The sequence below is a fragment of the Pipistrellus kuhlii genome, unplaced genomic scaffold (genome assembly GCF_014108245.1).
Source record: "Pipistrellus kuhlii isolate mPipKuh1 unplaced genomic scaffold, mPipKuh1.p scaffold_m20_p_15, whole genome shotgun sequence".
Taxonomy (NCBI): Eukaryota; Metazoa; Chordata; class Mammalia; order Chiroptera; family Vespertilionidae; genus Pipistrellus; species Pipistrellus kuhlii.
This window is the reverse complement of record NW_023425460.1, coordinates 20,934,242-20,955,022: the sequence shown is the minus strand read 5'-3', so window position 1 is coordinate 20,955,022 and position 20,781 is coordinate 20,934,242. Positions and strand designations below refer to the sequence as shown.

Sequence of the window (20,781 nt, the reverse complement as noted above, 5' to 3'; positions counted from 1 at the left end):
AAACACAAATATTTATTTAAACTAAATATTTTAGTCCAACTCAGCTTATATGTTCAAGGGAATTGGTGAACAATATGAAACAGAAGTACAGATTGGCCTTCTGTCTTTTTATTTTTATATCTGGTTTAAAAAAAAAGCAAATTGTTTTCATTGTGGAACACTTAGAAAATACAAACTTATTAACAGAAAAATATTTAACCACAAATAACCCATAATTCTACACGTGAAGTAGAAGATTTTTCTGATATAGTACTTTTGTATATGTTTCCTTTTCTATGGACACACCTAGGATTTATTTCCAATGTATTTAAATGAATCATAATAACTATAATTAACTTAATATGCTTTCATGCTTAATAAAAATTGACTTAACAAAAAAAGAACCTGAATTTTTTGTGATTTTTTAAGTGCTGCCAATACATATTTAAGTTTGTTTAAACAAAAGCCAGCAAAGCTGCAGACATTTTTGGCTTATTTTAAAGGATGTACAAAAGAAAAAAAAAAGTTATGTGTTTCTCTCATTGAAAACAACTCACAATGACTTGATGACAATTCTTCAAAGGAGTAAAAGAAATATTTCTAATGCTGCACAATAAATCCATGATGAAGTGACTATGAAGTGACTAGAATAATGCAGGTATTATGAATATTATAGAAGTTTTCAAAATTTATGTTGGTTTAATTCAATTAAAAACACATATTTTTAATAATTGACAAACTTTTCTTTAAAAATGTATATCTAGCCAAAACCAGTTTGGTTCAGTGGATAGAGTGTCAGTCTACAGACTGAAAGGTCTCAGATTTGATTCCACTCAAGGGCATGTACATTGTTTGTGGGCACATCCCCAGTAGGGGGTGTGCAAGAGGCAGCTGATCCATGTGTCTCTCTCATCAATGTTTCTAATTCTCTATCCCTCTCCCTTCCTCTCTGTAAAAAATCAATAAGATATATATTTTAAAATGTAAATCTAAAAAATGCAATGCTTAAAATAAATATAAAGTACAAATCAAAGAAGAGTAATAGAAGCTCCATTATAGAATCAGTAGACAAAATAAGCCACAAGGCACATTCCCACACTTAGTTTGAAATAGAAACCAGCATTCAATGGATTATTTCACTCCTACCTAATAGAGCAGAATTTATAATAATAAAAGCATAATCATATGCTAATTAGACCAGATGTCCTTCTGGACAACCTTCCAGAGGAAGCTAGGGCTGCGAGGAAAGCCCAGGGTGGGGTGCCTGCCAGCGGCTGGAGGGAAGCCTGGGTCCTGGCTGCCAGAGAGAAGCCGGTGCCAGCAGCTGGGGGAGGGAAGGCCTACCCTTGCATGAATTTCCATGCATTGAGCCTCTAGTCTTTAATATTTGTACATTAACATTTTGAGATGCTAAAAGAGTGTTGTGAAAAAAAAAAAGTGCTAATTATATCTATTTTTGGTTGTGATAAGAAAACATCTTTCCAAAGAACTTAATATGAATTAGGTATCAGTTATTCCATATGGCAGACAACCTGCATGGAGATTCATACTTCTTTGTCTGCCCTAGACTTTCTGTCAGCTTTTACTGTTCCCATGCACTTTCCTTTTCCCATGAACCATTTCTTTATCGCCATGTCTAATAAACCATGAACCCTAATCCTTACCAGATTCCAGCCAATTTAAGTTAGCTGTGTACGACTTACCTTGTGATACACTTCTTTTGGAGGAGTGTAATGTATTTCAGTTAGATTAAATAAAAATCAACTCTATCTAACAACAAAGAAAAATTCCAGCAGTATCTGAATGCATATTTCTGGACTGATCCTAAATCAAATAATTCCTTCACAACAAAAACTACGCAACTATCTAGAATTTCTCATAATATAATCCAAGTAAAGCATTACCAGGAAATGACGATATTTAAACCCTTACAGGGGAAAAGTTAAAAGAGAGTTGTTTGTGAATGTGGGTTGAAGCTTTTATCTAGTACTTCTGCACATAACAAATATAGCATTGAAATGGGAAGAAATCCCTCTTAGATAAGTCACTTGCAAACAGAAAGCTCACTCACCATTCCGACTCTCTTCATCAATAGCAACTATGGTAGCTGGTGGTCCTCCCCTAGCTAGTTTGCAATCTAAAGAGAGAAAACAACCAAAGGTAAGAAGTTATAACTTAGGGGAGCACTCACCCTGAGATCAAATTCACTGAGATGGGTAGTGACAGTTAAAAAGAAAAATCCTACAATCAAACTAATATGGGTCATTACTTTTAACAGCTTTTAATTTAAAATAAAATTATATGAACCACATAGATTACTTTACCACATCATAACATAGTTACTTTGAAGCTATTCAAATCTGACTGGGCAAACACCGGCAGAGACCACAGGAGAGCAAAAGTCTTTCAGGACAGAGATAATGGGATGGTAATATAACCCAAAGAAATAACATAAAGGAATGATCAACAAGGATAAGTTGTAATTAAAGCTTCACGACAGAAACAAACATAATTAGACTTTAATTGTGATAAAGAGTCTAATTAAAGGAAGTGGATAACATTTTAACGATGTTCTAAAGAGAATGAAACAAAGACAGACAAGCAATGCTCATGAGGCTGTTTGGAATTTTAATTTTTGTCATCTTACCCTCATATTGCCAGTCTGGAGTCAAAAGAATAGAGTCATCAAGGGAAGCAGATCAGAAAAAAATGAAAGAAAGAAAGGAAGAGAGAATATATGTATATATTTAGCAAAGATTTACAGATAAACGTAGCATATAATAACAGATACATCACCAAATGGTTTGAGGAAAAAGAAATATGTAAATTCCTTATAACAATTTTGAAATTCTAATATAATATGAACACATTAGCTCAATAAGATATGCCACTTAAAAATTATATAAAGTACATTTATACTTTTTTTAAAGAAAGTAAACACAAATTGCTTATAAAGTATCATTCCACGTTGAACAAACCTTAAGCACACTGTCTATCAATCACAGATGACAAAGTCATTATTTTGAACAATACTAATACCCCGCCAAGGGTCTCATGACAATGAACATGTGAGTAGCATCGTGAGCTATAATATCCATGATAATTGAAATGAGAAGGTGTTGCTTGCAAGATGCCCACCGCACACATCTGAGGCAGAGAGCACTCTCCTAGGCAGTACCAGGAAAGCTGTGCTGTGCAGGTAAATGCACGTGGCGCACTCCGGAGACTGAATCATAAATCAAAATTGCTTAAAGCCATCTGAGTATGTGTGTTTCTTGGGAGATGATTTCAAGGCTTATTACTTATTTATTTGTGAAAATTCTATCCATTATGCCTATGGGCATGAATAATAAAGCCGTTGGCAAGCTCTATATTGTAAAGTACGTGCTCTCTCAAATGGACTTAAAATCGCACAGATCTATGGTTTTTTTCCTCCCTGTCAATATGCAAGGAGTTTCAAGCCACCTCATTTTTAGATCTAAAATATGTCATATCTGGGACCGATTTGGCTCCATGGATAGAGCGTCGGCTTGGGGACTGAAGTGTCCCGGGTTCGATTCCGGTCAAGGGCATGTACCTTGGTTGCGGCCATATCCCCAGTAGGGAGTGTGCAGGAGGCAGCTGATCGATGACTCTCTCTCGTCGATGTTTCTAACTCTCTATCTCTCTCCCTTCCTCTCTGTATAAAATCAATAAAATATATATATATAAAAATATGTCATATCGCTAACACTCTTTTGTCCTCTTCCTCTCTCCCCTCCCCGTATAGCGCAGCTGCTCACTATATGTCATGCTTACTCTTACAATGGTTTCCTCACCTATTTCCCAGAGTCTTTGTTTTTGTCTTGCATTCGTCTGTTCATTGCATGAGAATTATTTTCATGCATCCAAATCAAAGGTAAAATAATGGTACTTCTTGGCCTAAAAGTGTTTACCTGTTTCCCTACACAAAGCTTTTCTGAACTAAATCGTTAATGAAAACATCTCCAAGGATGCTATAGTCTCTGCATCCTTTAGAATTAAGCACTATTCCCTCTTGTTGCATCAGACACCTTATTCTTGCTGGAATGTACCTTGTATTATTTTGGAGGAAGTTTTTTTATTTAAATTAATTTCAGCTTCTACTTCTGCCTATCAAATCTATGCTTCTCTTGGTGAAACTATATTTCACCTGTACCATGAAAACTCACCCAAACTGTAATCAGAATTTATTTTTCCTCCCATGTTTTCATAAAGAAAACCTGATCAGTTCTTACTAGAAGTAATTCTTGAATTACCAAACATCTCTTCCATTCATATTTCAGAGAGAAGTAACTTTTTTGGACTATTCCCTCTTCTTATATATATGGCCACTGCCTTAATTAAGTCTATCATTACTACACAGAGTAGACAAAATTTGCATGTGAGTATTGGTAGAGGTACAGATATATAATCAATAACTTTCAGGGGCAGGAAAAGTAAAGGAAAAGAAAAGAAGGTGGGAGTTGGATATAAATATTTAAACTTTTCCCAGTTGGTTATGATTAAATTTATGGATAGATATTCTTTATATAGCTAATCCAAGTTAAACTCCTGAAAACTTATCCCTGTCTAATTCCCATACCCTTTTCACTCTTATAGTTTACTAGTGGCCCAGTTCACGAAATTTATGCATGGGGTGGGGGGTTGTCCCTCAACCTGGCCTACACCTTCTCCAATCTGGGACCCCTCTGGGGATGTCTGACTGCCAGTTTAGGGCCAATCCCCATGGGACATCCCTCTCACAATCCAGGACTGCTGGCTCTTAACCACTCACCAGCCTGCCTGCCTGATTGCCCCTAACCCCTCTGCCTGCTGGTTTGATCACCTGCCTGCTCCACCAGCCTGCTCACCCCCAACTGCACCCCCTGCTGGCTTGCTCCCTGCCAAATGTCCCCTTGCCAGCGTGCTAATTCCCAACAACCCCCTGCCAACCTAATCACCCCCAAGAGTCCCCCCGCTGGTGTGATTGCCCCCAACCACCCCCCCACACACTGTCCTGCTGGCCTTCAACTGCCCTCCCCTGCCAGCCTGATCGCCCCTAACCACCTCTGCCTCAGCCCCACCACCATGGCTTTGTCCAGAAGGACACCCGGAAGAACTCCCTGTCTAATTAACATATTACATTTTTATTAGTATAGATTGTCTAGCCATAAGCTAAGTTTATGTTTGCTGTGTCATTGCTGAAACTTTCTTCCTCTTCTGATTTTCTTGGTGAACTTCTATTTCTCTTTCAAGAATCTGGCAAGGCATCATCTCTTCTAGAAAAATTGTCCTTCTTTGTATTCTAATGTATTTCCTTGGAAAATAGTGAAACTAGCCGAAAGCGGTTTGGCTCAGTGGATGGAGCATCAGACTGCAAACAGAAGGGTCCCAGTTCAATTCCAGTCAAGGGCATGTACCTTGGTTGCGGGCACATCCCCGGTAGGGGGTGTGCAGGAGGCAGCTGATCAATGTCTCTCTCTCATCGATGTGCCTAACTATCTATCCCTCTCCCTTCCTCTCTGTAAAAAATCAATAAAATATATTTTTAAAAATAGTGAATCTATCTCAGAACTCCCATCGATCAACCCTGTGTCACATTCATATTAGTAATCTCAGTACCTAGCAAGAAGTTGGTCCTGAAAGGTTTGTTCAAGACTTTCTGAGATGCATTCTGCCCCACTACAAACTCCGATGAACATCCTTCCCTGAGAGCTGTTTTCATTATGTATTCACCAGATAATAAAGCAGCCCAAGAGCAAAGACTCATTTCCTTTTGATCAGACCCTTTTCAAATGACTCCTACCAAGCTTTATTGACCCATTAGGCTCCACATTTCCCCAGTAATATGTTTTTATGTACAAAAATTACTTCATCTATTCTGTATCAAACCAAATATAGTTAAGTTTTAAAACACACAATATAATGAAGAGAGATTAGTCAGATACATAAAATGAATATATTAATAACATCTTTCACAAGAGCTAGAGTGTTTGTTTTGAAATAATGCATTCATGAAAGTATAATTAGTTTTGACATGTACAAAAAATGTTAATAACCAGTATATTCAGACTTGTCTTAATAAAAGTAAATATGGGGTGGAATGGCCAGGGACTATTATGTATGCAAAATATCCAAATAGAGATCAAAGTGAAGATTAAAAGGCAATTTTGGACCTGGTGATCCTGTTCTCTATGGACTATGGGTAATCTGTCACAGGAAAAAACAAACAAACATGTTACCTGATGGCACCTGTACCTTGGAAACTGACTTTCTTAATCTATTTAATTTCACCCTTGACTGATTTGGTTCAATCACAAATTCATTGTCTTCATGTCTCAAATTTCTAACTCCTCAGGTCCCTACCTGATCCCCACATCCAATTTGTTTTAAAGTGCAAGATATGATTACAAATTTCTGAATGTTCAGTGTGAGTTATTTCTTCAATTTGTCATCAGCTAAAAATAAGCCATACATTTTTAAATAATCTCATGCAACAGGTCAAAGTGAAAACTAAAAAGAAATATTAGAGAGATGTATCTTCTTGTAGTTCACTAAATTTATTTGAGGATTATTAAAAACTAGAGGCCCGGTGCATGACATTCATGCACTGGGAGGTGGGGGGAAGGTCCCTCAGCCTGTCCTGTACCCTCTCACAGTCCAAGACCCTTTGAGGGATGTCCCACTGCTACAGAGGAAGGAGAGTTCATACCACCACCACTGCGCTTGCCTGGCTTTCTGCCTTGAGTGTCTGCCCCCTCGTGGACAGTGCACGTCATAACATCATAGCAAATGGTTGATCTGCTGTCCGGTCATTCTGCTGTTTAGTCAATTTGCATATTAAGGTTTCATTATACAGGATTCTTTGTCAGAAGTTTATAGATCTTCATTTCTTCAGGGTAAGCCATTGGAGTTTTACTTGTTTCCTTTGGTGGTGTCATGTTTCATTGCTTCTTTGTGATCCTTGTGGCCTTAAATGAGGAAGAACTTCTTCAAGCCTTTACATATGAGCTTTGACAGGAAAGTCCTTTATCAGTTAGCCCATCTAGCAATTCTGGTTGAACTGTCTTGTGGCACCTATTTACAGGTTTTTTGTTGAATTCCTTGATTAGGAAGGCCTGGTAACCGGGTCAGCAGTAGGACAGGCCTGGTGCTTGGTACATGGAGACCAGCCAGGTGGTTGGGCCTATAAGGGCAAGTGGAAGCCTCGTTCACTGTATCAGCCTGAAACATGAGCCTACAATGATACCTTTGGGTCTAGGTCTGTGTGAGAGGACCTCGATTCTGGACCCACAGGGGCCAACCAGATAGTGGTTGCCAGTGGAGTATGCACAGCACCTGGGTCCATTGGATTCAGTTTAGCAGTATCCAAAAAATAACAATCTCCTGAGAATAAATATTACCAAAGTTTTATTTGTAAAATAAAATGGGCTGGGAGCTGGGGCAATGAGGTTAGGCCTTGTGCTAGAGTGAGTCTGGAACCTGGGCTGTGGTGGCCAGCCTGAAGGTTGGTTCTGTGGAGGCTTGTGTGGTGGCAGAATGGGCTGGGAGCCTGGGTCCACAGGAGCTGGTCTGGTACACAAGTGGGTTGAGAGTTTCAGTCTGTGGTAGTTGGCCTACAATGGGATCTAGCCAGGAATCTGGGTTTGCAGATGCCCATCTAGTGCCTGAGTTCACTGGGTTAATTGGGAGCCTATGGTCACAGGAGCTGACCAGAGCAGCAGTATCCTGCTGGAAACTGGGATAAGCCAAAAGTCTGGGTTTGCAGAGTCGCTGCATGCCCACCTGAATCCTGGGGCTGTGGGAGCCAGCCAGTACCAGGAAGAGCAGGGAACCTCACATGTTTTCCAGGGGTAACATACTTCAATGTGAAGCAGAAGAACTGTTAGAAGAAGCAGGGAAAAGTCTCACTGTCTGGCACAGAAATCTTATTTAAATTCAGCAACATTTTTTCCAATCCCATGGAGAAAGTTGGTCTGCGGTTTTATTATCAAAGGAGTAAGTCTAACAATGAAATGAGTAGGGAGATGACAGTGACAGTTATGAAAAAATTAGGACCTAAAATAGTCACAACAATAAAAGAAAATACATCTGTTTCCTACGTTTCCATTTGTCTCATCTGGCTTTCACAGGGCTTCCTCGGATACAATTCCACTTAGAAACATCATTTCCTTTGGATCATACATCAGAAGCCAAGCAGGAGGAAAGCTGAACATAGAAACACAAGCTCCAAATGAACTTACGTTATTTGTTTCACAGTGGATATAAAGTATAATGGGGGGAATGTCTGTATGTGCCAACTATTTTTAAAATTCTATTTTTTTACTTAAAAAATATTCTCTTACTGCATTGTAAACCTTTCAGAGAGTGATATCAAAGCCAAGTCAGGATAGTAACACGATCTGACATATACTGGGCAGAGAGAAGACACTGGTTGCCAAGTTTGGCTGAAGGCATGCAGACTCCAGGTTGAAGCATGTATAACCACAAATTAATTCTTTTAAGAAAAAATGAGCTTGGACTACTATCTTGGCCATAAGAATGAAAGCATATTACTGACAAACTGATATTTTTTTTGGATTGCAAGTTTTCTTTCACGTTTTAAAAAAACTGAAATGGATAAAGCACAGAAGACAAGTATTTGACCACCCACACACTTTTGAGATGATATTTTTGACAGTTTGCTATCCTCATGTACAACATATGATGAATAAAGCTTTATGCTCTGCAGTTTACCACTCACGGGTTCATTTTTTGACAATCCTCTCCACAGAAACCTGTGGTTTTGAAGATCTGCTGCTATTTAAGAGAACTCCTCAAGGGTAGAACTCCATATTTTTTTCTTTATCTTTGTTCATATCACACATTTTGCCAACAGTGAGCCCAAAAACACTTTATAGTTATAACTACTTCCCTTATTGATTTCTAAGCTACAAGATTTTTTATTTTACAATCAGCTTTCCATTCTCAGTACTGTGTGTCTAACAGTATACATATAGCAGTTTTCTGTATGATATTCAAAAAGAAAGCAATGCTGCAAATAGTGGAAAGCAATCTTTTTCAGAATTTCTATTGCATCAAGAACATTTTATTACACCTCTCTTCAAATTACTTTACTTGAATATACGTATGAGGAACTTATTATTCTGTTGTTATATTTTCTTCCATAAACTTTGGTAATATCAGCAGGAGATTGTTATTTCTTGAAAATGTTCAATTATCTTAGTCAGAGTAAAGAACCAATAAAATACTATGCAACTGTAAAAATGAAAAACAAACAAACAAAAAACCTCTTACTATATTATCCAACAGCATGGATGGACCAGAAGAGTATTATGCTAAGTAAAATAAGCCAATTAGAGAAAGATAAGTATCCCATGAACCCACTCATTTGTGAAATTTAATAAACAACATAAACTGATGAATAAAAATAGACCCAGAAGCCCAGAAACATTGAACAGACTGTCAAACCTCAGAAAGAAGGCAGGGGAGGATGAGAGGGTGGGAAGAGATCAACCAATGAACTCCTATGCATATGTGCATAACCCATGGACACAGACAATAGGGTGGTGGAGGCATGTGGTGAGGGGCAGGGGCAGGGTGGAAGAGAGCAGTGGGGTAAAAGGGGGCCTATGTAATTCTTTGAACAATAATGATTATAAAAAAAAGAACTAGTAAATTAGATAAACATAGTCCCTGAGATTCCAAATGTCTATACACTAAAGCTCATGAACCTGACACGAAGAGAAAGCCCTACATCTTCTAACTTACTTTCTTTTCCATCCTTTTGTAATATTTTTCTTCTTCTTTCTTATTGTAAAATGGATTAAACAACATTAGTAAAAGTAGGGGATTATGGGGGGAAAGGAGATATGCCTGGGAAAGACATAATTCTATTTGAAAAGAAGGGCAGAGAAAGTAAAATGTATTAATAGTAGATCAAGAACTCACAAAGCATAGGAGTTTGGAGCAAATAATATCCTTCCATACTAACAGCTCAAGTACTGCTTTAAGACACACAGTGGTATTTAATAATTATGTTAATGCTTTAACTAATAACCATAGTTTTTAATTTATGCAAACTCTTTGTTTGTTTTTTATTTTTTTTAATATATTTTATTGATATTTTACAGAGAGGAGGAAGGGAGAGAGGTAGAGAGGTAGAAACATCAATGAGAGAGAAACATCGACCAGCTGCCTCTTACACCCCCCCTACTGGGGATGTGCCTGCAACCAATGCACATGCCTCTGACCGGAATCAAACCTGGGACTCCTCAGTCTGCAGACCAATGCTCTACCACTGAGCCAAACCAGTTTCGGCTATACAAACTCTTTAAATAATGAAAAGTATACAACATTTTAGAAAGATTTACATGCATGAGAATTATAATAAAATATTTGTTAACTAAAATAAAGTGATATTTTTGTTCTGTCAAATTGTTTAAAAATTCATTAAAAGAATAATAGCCAGAGTTGACAAGAAAGAAAGGAAATATAAATTATTGAGTAATTTCGGTGGAGCTATACTTTAAAAAAAGAAAGAAAAATTGAAAGACAGTTTGGAAAGAATTTTAAAAGAAAGTACCCTTGACAGGAAAATTTTATTTTGGAGCATATTCTAATATAGAAGAAATCAGACAAGTATCTAATGTTGCAAAAAGTACATATAATGGTAAACCAGTAGAGAGTATTATTAAATCATGACTTGAACATACTTCACAGATGTGGTGGATATTGTAGATTGGTTCACCCACTCCAACCACTCTTCTAGTATGATACTTCTGTACCATAGTGGCTGGAAAGCTTAAAACTGCACTTCCAAATTCATTTACAGGTGAATTTTGCCTTATAATCTGACAAATAGGACATCCTCTCATGACACTTGGAAGAAAAGGACTGTGTGAGCCAAAGGAACTCTGGTAAACACAATGCAAGAAGCGTGGTTCTTTGGGAGTAACTGTAGTCGATAAAAATAGTTTCGGGCCAGGGAGTTCTAAGTGCCGTGTTGGATGATACACCATGAAGTTTTAAACTACAGAGTTCAGAGATGTAGGATCTTACCTCTGTAGAACTGTAGGATAGTTTTTTGATCCCTCTAGATCACAGTTTAACTTAATAAATACATCCCAGATAAAAAGAATGGATTGTATTTGGTTTCTATTGTCTCTACTATAAAATCTGACAATTTAAAATCAGCTATCCAAAAATACACCCATAGCATTGAAAAAATTCTGATGTAATGACCAACAATCATAAAAAGCCTTTTGTGGTTATTTTCTTTAAAGCTAGTTCTAGAGCTCTGTGTAATTTCTGATATTTTAAGTATATATATATATATATATATATATATATATATATATATAATCATTTAATATTAAAAGTTAATAAATGATCACTGTGAACTTTACCCTACTCAGCCAGCTTTACTGAGGAATGATTGAGAAATTAAAATTATATATATTTAAGATATACCTTGTGATGATTTAAAATACTACATATTGTAAAATTATTAGGCATCTTTATGGCTAATACAGTTTTGCCTTAGTTCTTCATTACCACTCAGAAATCAGATTTCATATTCTGACTCTTGTAAACATTCAAAATTCTTAAAATCTTAAAACTGAGTATCTCGACCCTAAGTGATTTACAAGTGCTCCAAAACAAATGTGGACTTCAAAGCTTGGTTACATCAGTAGACTCATGGTTTGTTCTCTTATCAGGCCTCAGGGTAATTTTATTCCCTTCCTCTTTTTTTCTTTCTCCATGTTATCACCAAATTTTTCAAAAAGAGATTTTTTTTCTTCCTTTTTTTTTTTTTTTTAAATCAGCATTTTTAGGGAGTAGTTTTCTGAAATTCCAGTCAACCAACATTCTAGAAACAGAAAGATGTCTAAAATTTTAGCTCACTTATCCTAAAATTTTAGAAAAAAAAATAGAACAACATTTTTCAAGTATGACATTTGGTGGAGTGATATTGCTGCTTATGATCTCAATATAATGCATCTCTACATGAGGCAACTATTTGTGTTTGATAATACAACTAAATTCACATATAAGTTATACAAATGTCTAACCACTATGACACCTGAAACTAATATAAAACAATATTGACTGTCAGCTATAATTGAAAAAATATATATTTAAAAATATATTTTATTGATTTTTTACAGAGAGAAAGTGAGACAGTTAGAAACACTGATGAGAAGAAACATCGGTCAGCTGCCTCCTGCATATTCCCCATTGGGCATGTGCAATCAAGGTACATGCCCTTGACTGGAATCAAACCTGGGACTCTTCAGTCCACAGGCCAATGCTCTATCCACTGAGCAAAACCGGTTAGGGCTGAAATTTTTTTTAAAATAAAAGCCCTAGCTAGTTGAGCTCAATGGATAGAGTGTCAGCCTGCAGACTAAAGAGTCCCAGTTTCAATTACAATCAGGGCACATGCTTGGGTTGTAGACTCAATCCCTTTTAGGGGGCATGCAGGAGGCAGTCGATCAATGATCCCCTCTCATCATTGATGTTTCTATCTCTCCCTCCTTCTCCTTCTGAAATCAATGAGAACGTATTTAAAAAAATTAAAATGACTGCAAATATTTTTTCTAATTGTGAAAGCTTACATACTCTTTATGAAAAAAAAAAGTAAATATATGTACAGAAAATAAAATTAAGATCACCAATATGTCCTACAATTCATAGATAACTATTATTAACAACTGGTGCATTTCTATTGTCTCATGTGTAAATGCATGGGTGTGTATTGAATAACAGGACATTATAGTAAAAGGTATAAAAAAGTACAGTAGACATCAAAATTCTATAAATGCTAAAATAAATAAAAACAAACATGTTCACAAACAGATATAAACAGGCAACAGAAATAAATTTGAATCCATATTGAGTCAAGGGATTTATATTGCCTCTGAACAAAACAAGATGTACTAACCAAATGAAAGGGATTGTAATCTGGAATTCAAATCTATCATATCAGCTTCTTATGATACATGAATACTTTGGGTGTGATGTCATTAAACAAACATTTCTGGATCATAATCAGAAAAAAGAACATTACATTGAGATAAACCAACCCAATTGGAAGATGATTTAAAAGAATGAGTTGGGGGTAAAATACAATAAATATAAATTCCTAGATGTTATAAAATCATTAGAAAATCTTACTACTGAAATTCAAATTTTACTTTGTTATATACTATTATACAATGCCTCAACTCCTAGTTAACATATATTCTTTTCCCTTTCTTTTAAAAAAGTGGTATATCAATTACTTTTAAAGTATGTCAGTCTACCATTTTCATTGTGTTTGGTTCAGTCAAATTTTTAAAAATTTAGGATGTCCCAAAATGTATACACATAATTTAAATAATTATAAAGACAGTGTTTATTAAAAATACAATTCAATTTCAAAATTGAGCTATCAGTGTTAAAGTGTATAAACATTTTGGGGGCCACCCTGTATTTCATCCCTACTATTAGGAACATCTTCTAAATCTCTTCATTTATAGCCACATCAGAAATAGTATGCTTTCCTGTAAGAATGCAATTGCAAATACATTTTGCACAGTCTTCACTTAATCCTGTCAGTGATTCTGTGACTTTAAACAAAATGGCATATAAGGATATCAGTTTTACCACAAGCTAACTAACATAAACAACAAGTAAATTATTAATGTACCTCATGAACATACAAACAAAAGGCAAAGGACTAAATGACTCTGAACAAAAAGATGTTATTTGAGGACCTAATATATCTCAAAAAGAATCTGAGCTGACTTATTGCTCACAAAGAAATTATAAAATCATTTATATTAATGTCTGTAAATTCTTATTAAATCTTGCACACAGCAGACAATTAAAAATAAAATAAATATAAGGTATGCTAATATAATTTGCAAAAAGAAGAAGTAATAGAAATACAACTTTCCCTTTCAGCCACATAAATTATAGGTGCTGGTAACTCATTTTAAGACACGTGTAACTGGACTACTTTGGCACCAATTACTCCTGCGTGTTCTTCAGTATAAGTATTTTGCTCAAGTTAGAAATAATTCTTCTTGAGATTTTGGCTTATATACAATTTTGAACTATACCTTCTCTATTCTTCATGCGCCAGCTCCATTATGAAACCTTACAGAATTCCAGAAAAGTAAATAATATTACCCTCAGTTAATAGTTCAAGAAAAATTAGATCATACCAATGAAGCAAAATTTCCACTGTTATACTGCTTGCAAATGGCAGTGAGAAGTCAAGCTTCTATCTGACATGCAGGTCCATGCTCTCTCTTACATGAAAAACTTTAATGATATTATCTATTGTCTATAATACATAATTGGCATTATTAATATATTAGAGACATTAAAATGTACTAATTAAGAACACAGCCTCTAGCACTAGTTTGCTTGGGTTTGAATCCCAAGTGACAGCTCATTCCTGATTTATTTTGGGAAAGTAATTTTACCTCTGGGTTTCAGCAATCTTATACTCTCACTGCAAGGACTGAATTATGTAGCTGTAAAGCAGGTAGAAGGATACTTGGCACATAGTAGTGCCATGTAAGTATTCAATGTCAAGCCTGTTATGTCAGATTGTTAGGACTGAAATCACCTAATCAGTTATGTCAAAACTACTCACGTAAGAGTGCATGACAATGACTTGGTTGCTGTTAGGAAACAATGTATTGTGAACCAATAAATAACTTCTCTGTTGTTTATTTTTCCATGAAATTTGTAGAGATCCATTTACTAGAGATAATAGTCTGCTCATTTGAGTCAAAAGTTCATTTATCAAAGAACAGTTTAGTGCTTCAAGATATTGACTTCTGTATGAACAGCAATCCTAAACTATCATATCAACTTTTTCCAATCCCAGTTAGTTCCTTCACTTGAGAGACCTGCATTAAATCTCTAGAAAGAGCCCGTTCTGAATTACCCTTTTGAGACACTGCTAAGGTTCTTTCAAGGTGATATTCTATCTGATTATTAAACCTTCTAATAAATTAAAGTATGGATTTTTAACAGATCACCTGGTGATATTTTGAGATCAGTGACCTGGAAACACAAATGTCATCCCTTTGAGATACTCTTTGTCCTGCAGTCCAAGGCCCTTGCCTTGGAAATATCATGAGTCACTGGAGAACCCTTGGAGGAGTCTTCAACTGTGATGGTTGAGTGTAACTATTGACATCAAGTTTAAAATTTATTTGTTTTCATCTAATTCGCAAGTGCTGATTTTAACTTGTCTGCTAAGAAATAGGATACATTTTAGGATCTCTTGGGTAATCTGATCAGGTTTGAAAATTTTAATGGTAATGTGCCTTATTATCAATATGACTCATTGTCTCCTTCTGTCATTATTTTCATGGGCCTGTAAGAGAAAGTTTTTAGGGGGAAAAACAGATATTGAACCTGATTAATTGATTCTTAGAGTCAGCCCCAGGGCAGTCAAGTTCAGAAGGTTCATTTGCCTTTGGACAAACTTTGCCTGGGGTAACTCTTCAAAACCTTAAGTGAATATTCTTGATTCCTATCTTGTTTAGTCTCTGAGAATATAGTTCTGTATAAAAATCTCTTTTAAAAAGTTTCTGTTCATGAAGAATATTGGATTACTGGGTCTGGTGTTTTTTAAAAAAAACCAACAAACATTAACTTTGGGACCTGAGAAACAATGTGCAAAATCGGAAATTACAAAGAACTGTTGCCAGAGTTCCATGGCTTTGTCTAATTAGGAATCTAAAGTTTTGCCTTCTGTAGGTTAGACCCTTGTTTATTTGTTTTTTTGTTTTGTTTTGTTTGTTTTTTGTGGGTTTTTTTTTTTACATATTTTTACATTACAATCTATTTCATGTAACTATCTTTCAAGAGTTGGTTTCATCAAGAACAATCTAAAATTACATAGGCTGCTCTGCAACATTTTAATATGAATAATATTGTTGATTTGAGAGTTGTGTTAGATTAGAAAGAAGCTAAACTTTTGTAAAATTAGATGGATCAATCAGAATGTGATGGGTTCTTTCATTATTCTGCCAATATCAGTTTTGTTTTGTTTTTGCCCCCAAATAGTTGAAACCTTCTGGAGAAATTCAATTTGGGCTTGATTTAGAAACAAATCTACTGGTAAGCCAGAAGCAAAAGAAACCCCAAAACCAGCAGCTAAAATATGAGAAATAATTAAATACACTTAGCATTGGTCTGTGCCATAATCCTCTTCTCTCACTCAAGAAATAGTTTTGTTTAAGATCTTGGGGCCATGAATAAAATATTCATTCATTTTCTGTGGTGAACATATCCTATGTTATTCTGATTTTCAGGCTACCGCAAGCTATATATTTTATGATTCTAAATCCACATTCCATTTCCCCATTGTTCCTCTAAGATCAATATAGTAAATACTTGTTCGCCCTTCTCCTGGAAAAAATCAATATACCTGGAGATTTTATCCCCAAGGGTATACTAGGGCACCCTTCTACTTTTCACAAGTTTTCAACCAGAATCTGAAGGACATGGAATCTCTTTGTAAATCTATCCTTATCCAAAAGGCAGGCACATATTTGCTACATTCTCACAATGGAATGAGCTTTGAGACTGACTCCAACTCTTACTTAATAGCTCAAAGAGCATATAAAAGTTTCCAAAAAAGAATTACAATTTTGTCCAAATAAAATGTACCGTCTAGGAAATAATTTATCCTAGAGGGAAAAACATTAGTTTTGAGATATTTCAAACAATTTAAACATTTCTTAGGATTGTTGAGAAAACATTTTTTTATTTAAAGAGGTTTGTTTTGTTTTAAATCTCAGGTTATTGCATACAACAGGTTCCCAGTGTTTCTAAATTTTCCACACCTATAAGATTTAATGCAGTGTTTAGTAACTGAATTTCTTCCCTCGATTTCTAACATGATCAGTGTGTGTGTGTGTGTGTGTGTGTGTGTGTGTGATTTAAAATTAGCTCTTAGAACTTATATGCCAATATGCATTGCCATTGGGCACAGACAATAGATGGCAGAGGCCTGGGGCTGGGTGGGAATCCGGGGGATGGAGCAATGGGAGGAAAATGGGGAACATCTGCAATATTCTCAGCAATAAAGATAATAAAATGAGAAAATAAAATAAAAATGAGCTCTTTAGCCTAATTCTCTGAAGCTTTTTTACCACTTTGTACATAAGCAATTTGGGAAAGCCACTGGTTGATATTTAGCCTCACCAGAATATTTAAGGAACTATTGTTTATGACAATATGTCCTTAGGTTTTTTTGGCAAAAGACTCCTCACCTTGTCTAAGGGCAACAATGTCAGCAAACATCCTAATAGAGACTTATAGTGACTTGATTCCTTTTGCTGTGTAATACTTGGGTTATTTTTGTTTGTTTCTTTTTGCTGAAAATATACATTTCTTAGCATGCAGGCCTATCTCTATAAATTTTTACAAATTTTTCCCATGCTAGCCACCATTGCAATATTGAAATTCCTATCAATCTATTCTCCATTAAGTAGGGAAATCCCAGGAGTATTTGTCTGTCCCAGATCTGACTATCTTGAATGTGAGGGATAAAGTCACCCCAGGTGACAGAACTTCTTATACTAACCTGAACTTGTCAATTAGCAAGTGCTAAATGACAGTACACCTATACCTTTAGAATTGTTCATGATTTTGGAATCCACTGGAAATAAGGGGGCTTTGAGCTCAGCAAAAATAATTAATTAATTAATTAATTAATTAATTTAAAAAATAAAATCAACTAAATGTAATTAACAGCTTAATTAACTTCTTGAGTTGGTGGGTATTGTAAAGATAGAGTCTCATACAAAAAAGTCATGCATTATTCTGGGAAGTTTTCTTCGGTCTTTAAACCATGCTATAGTTCAGACATTGTCCGGAGGCACTGGGCAATGTCAGTGAGGCCATAAAATTCATCATCTGAGAATTTCACAATATTGGGCAGGCAATGCTTTAAGACAGAGCAGTCCCATGGAATAATATCAGTCTCTCAGGATGAAACATGAAGCATTTTAGGAGGAGAATGTTTTCCTCTTATTCCTACAGATCTTCCAAGCATCTTTAATGTAACTAAGATAAAGGAAACAAAAATAAATAAATAAAATGAAATAATGTGGGCAATATCTTCACATATCTCATTTTAATGTGGGTACTCTTGACTCCTGGCTTGGAAATACAAAAAAAAAAAAAATATACTCTGGTCATAAACCCTCTGTTGGCCTCTGTCTGCAATTCAACATTCACACGTGTCATCTCTTAGGCTTCAATATTTCTATGTAGCTACTATGCCATAAAAGATTCAACAAATAATCCTCCAGCAAAAGGACAGAAAAACCTGATGCATGTGATAGTTGAAAAGTTCCCCACCAAGAACCTGCTATGCAACCATAATCCTTCAAACAGTGGTGTGGATATCAAGGGATCATTTATCTAGATGGCATTTGGTTATCTTCCAGTTAGGGTGGACCTGAAGGGAAGTCTGAGAAATAACAGACCATCCATGTGAGCACAACTTTTTTGTTTCCTTGCTTCAGAAAATCTTTTCCATGGAAAGATAAGGCCATCTATATCTATATGTCTATATATCTATATATCTATATATCTATATATCTATATATTTATATATCTATATGTCTATATATCTATAGATCTATAGATCTATAGATCTATAGATCTATATATCTATTTATCTATATGTCTATTTATCTATATATCTATATGCCTATATGTCTATATGTCTATATGTCTATAAGTCTACATGTATACATATCTGCATATCTACATATCTATATATCTATATATTTATATATCTATGCTTAATATGCAAAGTGTCCCCTTGGGAGTTCTACTGACTGGAAGTTCAATCACTCACTATGATGTGTGCTGACCACCAGGGGGCAGTGCAGAATGAAGAAAGGCCCTGGCTGGTGGCTGGCAGCCCCTAGGAACCCTAGCCATGCATAAATTTCATGTATCAGGCCTCTAGTATACATATAAAAGCCTAAGTGACCAAACAACCTATCCACCAGTGGCTATGACATGCACTGACCACCAGGGGCAGACACTCAATGCAGGAGCTGCCCACTGGTGGTTAGTAAGCTCCCACAGCAAGAGATTCACTCAGCTGACAGATGGGCACCAAAGGCAGGGCTCATGGCTGTCGAGTACTGCTGCAGTGACACAAGTCTCTCCTAATCAGGAACTGACTGGGCATGAGTCTGTGGCAGGCACAGTGGGGCCAGGATGAGCGGGAGCAGCAGGCAAGGATAGCAAGTGGCATTGGACTGCCGGTTTCAGCTCAATCTCTGCAGGCTACACTGAGGGAACCCACAGTCACATAAATATATGCACCAGGCCTCTAGTAATGTAATAAATTACCATTTGCCTCAGGAAATTCCCATAGTTCATTTTTATGGAGATAACACTTTGCTCATCTGAATAAACCACTTAATTATCAAACAATAGTTGACTTACCAAGGCCATCACCTTACTGTGTCCACCAAATTTCTGTGCCCAACAATCATCAACTACCGTATTTTTCGACCATAACACGCTCCGGACCATAAGACGCACCAGTTTTTAGAGAAGGGAAATGAAGAAAAAAAGATTCTGAAACAAATAGTGTCCTAAAATATTTTATGTGCATTAAAACCCAACATCACAGTCATAAACACATGTAATCAACCCTGTAAAGTAAACAGCAGCATTTAGAACCATTTTAGAGCCGGGCAAGCACACAGAGACCACACAGAGCTGGGCAAGTAAAAAAACTTTTTTTTTAAAGTATATGTGTAGGCTATATTTGGACCATAAGACGCAGGGACTTTTCCCCCCGACTTCTGGGGGGAAAAAAGTGTGTCTTATGGTCCGAAAAATACGGTACTTTGTTAGAACTTAGTCCAATCTAAATTACTTCTCTGCTTCAACTGGCCAAGCTTACATCACTTTAGCCTAATCCTCAAAGCCCATACATATCTCACTTCTGACATCCCTACAGCAGTAATTTCCAATAAATTTAGATTTTCTTAGCAGTGTATCTGCTTCAGAGTAAACACAAATAGCTGTTATTATTTCTATTATTTTTATTACTAGATTTATGGTAATTCTCTGTCATTCATGATTATAGAAATTAGGAGAAAAAATCTGTATATATTTCATTCATTAAAACTAGTATTTGTCTCTTGCCCATATATTTTCAAAGACTTCATTCACGCTTATTTCCTGATTAGAGGCCTGGTAAATGGATTTGTGCACTGGTAAGGCTCCTTGGCCTGTCCTGCGGGGATCAGTCCGAAACTGGCAGTCCAACATCCATGAGGGGTCCCAGATTGTGAGAGGCCACAGGCCAGGCTGAGGGACCTATGCACAAATCCTTGCACCGGGCCTCTAGTATACATACAAGATCTTTGGTTCATCTATTCCTAACTACCCCTCCCCCTTTCCCTCTGAGACTCAGCAGTCTGTTCCGTGTTTCCATGCCTGTATATTGAGCATTTGCTCTCTAATGATGAGTGTGTATCATAGCTACTGGTCAAACAGTCTAACAGTTGAATAGTCACTTAGGCTTTTATACATATAGATTATTTTTCACACACTATTTGACATCAACTCTTCTATTTTTACCTGCTAATTTAGTCCACTTCTATTCTTTTTCTTTTAAATTTTACTATCTACTATGCAGGTTATATTTAAAAATTAAAATAGGTAATGAAGATAGAGTTTAGAAGATAGGTCCTGGCACATCCTAATTACTCAATCATGGGTCTCATTAATCTGTAATGCTCCTGT

The 20,781-nt window shown here is 36.1% G+C and overlaps 1 protein-coding gene across 2 annotated transcripts in view; it reads right to left on the bottom strand.

Moving 5' to 3' along the window:
* The window catches only part of PCDH15 (protocadherin related 15), a 613,865-nt gene that overhangs the window by 443,064 nt on the left and 150,020 nt on the right, over window positions 1-20,781 (bottom strand). For both annotated transcript variants that reach the window (XM_045581870.1, XM_045581869.1), the window contains exon 3: window positions 2,051-2,116. In XM_045581870.1, the coding sequence (XP_045437826.1) occupies window positions 2,051-2,116 (66 nt within the window). The remainder of the gene's footprint in view (window positions 1-2,050; window positions 2,117-20,781) is intronic.